The sequence below is a fragment of the Malaya genurostris genome, chromosome 3, assembly GCF_030247185.1.
Source record: "Malaya genurostris strain Urasoe2022 chromosome 3, Malgen_1.1, whole genome shotgun sequence".
Classification (NCBI taxonomy): Eukaryota; Metazoa; Arthropoda; class Insecta; order Diptera; family Culicidae; genus Malaya; species Malaya genurostris.
Window position 1 is genome coordinate 46,157,204 of NC_080572.1, and position 5,122 is coordinate 46,162,325.

General features: G+C 41.1%; 1 protein-coding gene across 1 annotated transcript; it reads right to left on the minus strand.

Annotated features, from left to right (window-relative positions):
* Positions 1-1,001: 1,001 nt before the first annotated feature.
* LOC131437046 (peritrophin-48-like) lies at positions 1,002-1,862 on the minus strand. Its single transcript, XM_058606092.1, has 2 exons — positions 1,785-1,862; positions 1,002-1,722 (listed from the first exon to the last, which is right to left on the minus strand). Exons 1-2 carry the CDS (start codon positions 1,839-1,841, stop codon positions 1,060-1,062), a joined length of 720 nt encoding a protein of 239 aa, XP_058462075.1. The 5' UTR covers positions 1,842-1,862; the 3' UTR covers positions 1,002-1,059.
* Positions 1,863-5,122: the final 3,260 nt, after the last annotated feature.

Sequence of the window (5,122 nt, forward strand, 5' to 3'; positions counted from 1 at the left end):
GGTTCGAAACTCAATGAATCAAACTTTCCTAAAACAGTATAATTGACTGAAGTGCAACGACGTGAGTTATGAGTTTGTTTACAATGTTTTCCACCCATCTTTCTGCTGCTCTCGAACCGCACTGAGCCTGACAATGCTGGCAAGTACAGCCTGTACGTCTGTGAACAGGTAGTGATTTGTTCCTAGGAATTTGTTTTTACAGGCGCCTTGCAACGATTACGGCCGCACTCAACACTCAAACAGTGAAACGCGCAGATGCCAAGTAACCGTGGCCTTTGCCAGGGGAGGATGTGGTAAAACGTATCATGGTCATCCCGAGACCAGTAGTTAACGAGCACCCACTGAGTTCTTGTACTTCTTGAATGTTTATCTCAACCAAACGAACCGAAGGAAATTCGAAAAGTGCATCTCAAACTCGTATTTCACTTCAACCGAACGAACAGTGATTATAAGAATTAGCAGCGATCTCTTATCTTACTCAGGAGAACTGTAACTGCAGCGAGGCGAGATAAAGCTAAGAATATCAGTCAGGTGCTCATATTGTTTCTGCTTCCTCGGATCCTGTCTCGGATTAAAGTCTGCTGCAACCGAAGTCGATTGCATGATTAATGCAATTTCGAATATCGCACTCCATGGCCATCGTCAGTGGCACGTTGGCCACGATGCCGATGCCAGGTAGCAGTTGTTTGAACGTTGCTTGCGGAAAAGTGTACTCCTTCTGAGCACACCAGCGGTGTGGTGGTGGTTGCGGCACTACTGGGCGAATTAAGCGAAATGAGATTTATTGCTTCCTTCTTAAATTATTGAAACACACCGGTCAATCTGATAAAAGCGATGATTGAGGGGCTGGTGTACTTCGGCAGTTGAACGTCTGCGAGAGGTGAATCGAACGCTTGTAAAACCATGCAATCTCGGTCTGCAGAAAGGATTGTTGGTTGAATTGACTAGGTAATTGGAGCACTTTCACACTTCGGGCAGCCAAAAAAAAATGTACGCACATCTTCCCTTAACCCATCACCATCGTCCAAAAAGGCTTTTTATTCTATTTCGTTACAAAGATCACTCGTTTCTGACGCACTTCACATTTCGCTCCCAGTCGCACGTCGTCATCTGCTCGTCGAAAGCCGTTCCCTGTGGGCAACTGATGACCTGGGACCGATTCAAGGAACTACACTGGATGTACTGGTTGCAATTCACTGGATGCCGGATCTTGGCCCCGTCTCTGTGACCGCGACAACGTTTCTGTATGTAGTCCTCGTAATCGGGAATCACAACGCTCGGAACCTCCGGTATCATAGGTGGTAACTGTGGTAAGAATTGACACGAAGCTATATCACTGCGTTCACAGTAGCGACGGTTTGTGTCGAAGAGTGTTCCGGCTGGGCACTCAAATGCGATCACTCCCGTAGGTGAGCATTGATAGAATCTGCTGCACTCGTTTGGATTCGGTAGCAAGGTAGCTATCGGATGGTTGATACAAGCCGTGTTGGTGTGCTCAATGACCGATGGCAGAGCAGTGATTGGAGTAAATTCCGTATCAAGTGGCAACTTGCCAAGCTTACAGCGCACTGTAAACGTTGGATCGCAGGCCTGGATTACTGTGTTAAACAGGGTGTTTTCCGGACAGGTGAATCGTACGGCTCGTCCTGGGCGACACATGAAAAATTCGGCGCAACTCTCTGGATTGGGAAGTAGTGCTCCGGGTTGGTAGTTGCGGCATATCTTTAGAAGAATAAAAACGTTAACTAATTAAAACCCTGCTGTTACCGTGCAGTTTCATTTACCAATGAGTTACCGTGGGCTACGGCAATAGCAGCCACTAGTACAATAAACGATTTCATTATGAGACGAATGCTCTTGGATGTCACTACCGTATAGGGAACTCTTCGATGCGGCAATATTTATATATGTTATCCTTATCAGTACACCAGTGAGATTCGGTGAAAATCACCGATTCGTAACATTGCTCGATAAAAATCAAATTAACACAGATTGTTCGGCACAAATCACTAGAGTTGACAGAAACCGGTTGTAAAAATCAACTTCTATGTCAATAAGTCAGTTGGCACAATGCAATTGCAGGGCTAGAAAATTATCAGTTACCCTTCAATATTTTCGTAACTTTGATAGAGATATAGAGTCCGGACAGTCTGAAATTAAACCTTGCGACTGCGAATAAACATATTTGGGAAAAGATGTTATCAAGATAGTCCCGGGTTGACGGTTAAATGCTTAGGGCGCTGGTCTTACAAACCAGTTGTCGTATGTACGAGTCCCGATCTGGAAGGATTTTTTTGTTTCAATTATAGTGGTTTGAACCTTAAGGTCTTTCGTCACTTCGGGCCAGAAAAACTTTCTGACCCTGTGGGCGGCGGGGGTTGGGAATCGAACCCAGGTGGGCTGCGTGAAAGGCATCGACTTACCCAACACGCTATACCCGTCCCCGACCAGGAAGGATTTTTAGTGCCTCTCGGTTTACTTTAAACGAGATTCTAGTACTCTATTGAATCTGAATCCGAATAAACCGCATCCTTAACGTAATGGCAGCTAGTTAACTCTAATCATTAAAATGCATGGTAATGATTCAAAAGTAAGACAGTTGGGTGGCTTATAAACTGAAACCGAGAAACATTAAAACGCGATTTTTCACTTGCGAGCAGCTGACTCAAAGGTAACAAAGAAAGAGATTTTTACATCGAATTGATACTGGGGATAAAAAATGGATATTCTATGATAACACCAAGAAAAAAAATACTACGCCCGGTCAATTGTTGTCATCGACCTCAACATCAACACCAAAGCCGAATATTTATAGTTCGAAGGTCATGTTGTGCATCTGGTGGAACCAAGAAGGTGTACACCCTTGCGGTACTATAACGGGTGATCGGTATAGGGTGCAATTGAATACAACAAAGACTTGATAAAACTATTATCCTGCAAGGCAACGGTCGGTCTCATTTCGCAGAAGTCGTGAAAAAATATTTGGAAACGCTCTTCTGATTACTGGTTGTTTCAGCGGGTGAAGTACAATCTGGCATGTCATCGGTTTACTTCTTTCGCCGAAATCGAAAATTGGTTTCAAACTTGGATCGCCTCAAAAACGAGATTTTTTTCGAGATGAAATTCGAAAATTACCTGAGATGTGAGAAAAGTATTAATTTTTACTACCGATACTATGCCCCTATCGTTTCAGTTTAATGAAAAAGAGTTATTTTTCATATTTTTTTGCACATAATTCTAACTTGTTTATCACCAAAAGGCGCAGAAAGTTGCAGATGAGACCACTTGCATATAAAACTACTTAAAAAGAGTTTTCATATCATGGTTGAATTACTCGTTTGCAGAATAAATATGTTCTTTTCAAGTATCTTTGTCCATGACATTAGCAATGATAAGGTTCGGACGATGCTAAAATTCTTTTAGTTGGTGAAGACCATCGTTAGCTAGCATAAAATAAGACAAAGTAACTAAAATGTATTTCTAGACTTCGATGCGCAAGAAATTCATTGTGACAGTTACTACGGTAACAAATCTCAACATCAGCTCACGTTGCTAAACTTACGGCCACGTTGCTAAACTTACGGCCACCACTCTTCCGTGGTGCATGTGCTACTGTTCCGATGCATCAATTGGCACGAAGTACAAAAGATGGCGGGTTCAAACTACATCTACCGGCATTGAAATGCAAGGCGTTGTTGATCAACCATCATCCACAAGAGATTAATATCCCTCCATATTATTCTTCCATTCTTCACCAAGCAACTTCCTCCCGCGCATTTTCCGTCGCTGACCTTCCCTGCCTTAAACCAAAACTACAAAGTTACCCCCACCTCCCTTTCCAAATCCGTCAATACCCATCCACCAATCCAATTCACAGTTTTTACGTTATGCGTACAGACAGACCAAGGGTCGAAACAATATTTCCTGGATACAACTGGCCTCGGATATGGAAAAACCTTAATGCCCGAGAGCTTCTATCAACTCAGCGTAGTGCACTGTACATGTGGGTCAACCAAAAAATTCCACACAGACGACTAATGAACGTCATGCGACGAACCGACGGTGAGCAAAAACGTATTAAAAAATATTGAATAAATAAGAAACTTTCTTTGGGTATGAGCTAACACAACCTTTGTAAACAGTTATGTCAAGATAATAGGAATTTTTCGTTGATTTTACATCGTCGCACTAAATGATTAAACACACATTATCCTAGAGATCAGGAACCGGAAGTTGGATCCGGATGAAATTAAACAGCAACCTATGATACTATAGGAACTTTTATTTGAGCCTAAGTTTGTGGAAATCGATCAAATCATCTCTGAGAAAATTGAGTAAGTCTCGTGAGTTTTTGACCACTATTTCCGGTACTTCTGGAACCGGGAACTTGGAACCGGTATAGCCGAAGTCGGTTCGTTCAATAAGTTACTAATATAGCCTACAAATTGAATCAGTTTTGAGCCAAATTTAGAACAATTTTACCCTCTTTTGCATCGTCGCTCTAAATGACGGTCTCCAATTCTAAACCCCCTGTTACCCTATGAAAGTATGATGAAATTCAATAGCAACCTATGGGACTATGAGATTTTTTATTTTATGAGTGACATTATTTGACACATACTCACATACATACATACATACACACAGGCATCCCAAGTAGCAAATGTAACTTATTGAACTTTCAAGATGCTTTACAATTGATTTAGAAATGTTATTTATGTTAAATGTGTTTGGAAATATATACTAAAATTGGTTGTGCAACTTATCAATGTTAAGTTTCACAATACTACCTAAAAAATCACTGTAGAACAACTTCAAGTGCATCTAAAACAATTGTGCAGTAAATCACCAACTTTGTTAATGTTTCACTAGAAGCTCTACAAAAAATTTCACATTGTCATGTAAAACGGAAGTAACTATAACAATTGTGCAACTTATCAAAAACTTTCCAAACGGCTGTCATAATTGTATCGACACAATATACGTTGAAATTGCTATAAATCTCTTTTGGCAAAACTTGCAGACATGAGATTATTATCATAAAAGTTGCAGGAATACAGCGTTATATAGGCAATAAAAACAAAAATCAATCAGATAATTTGTATTCGGTTTTCATTTCGCG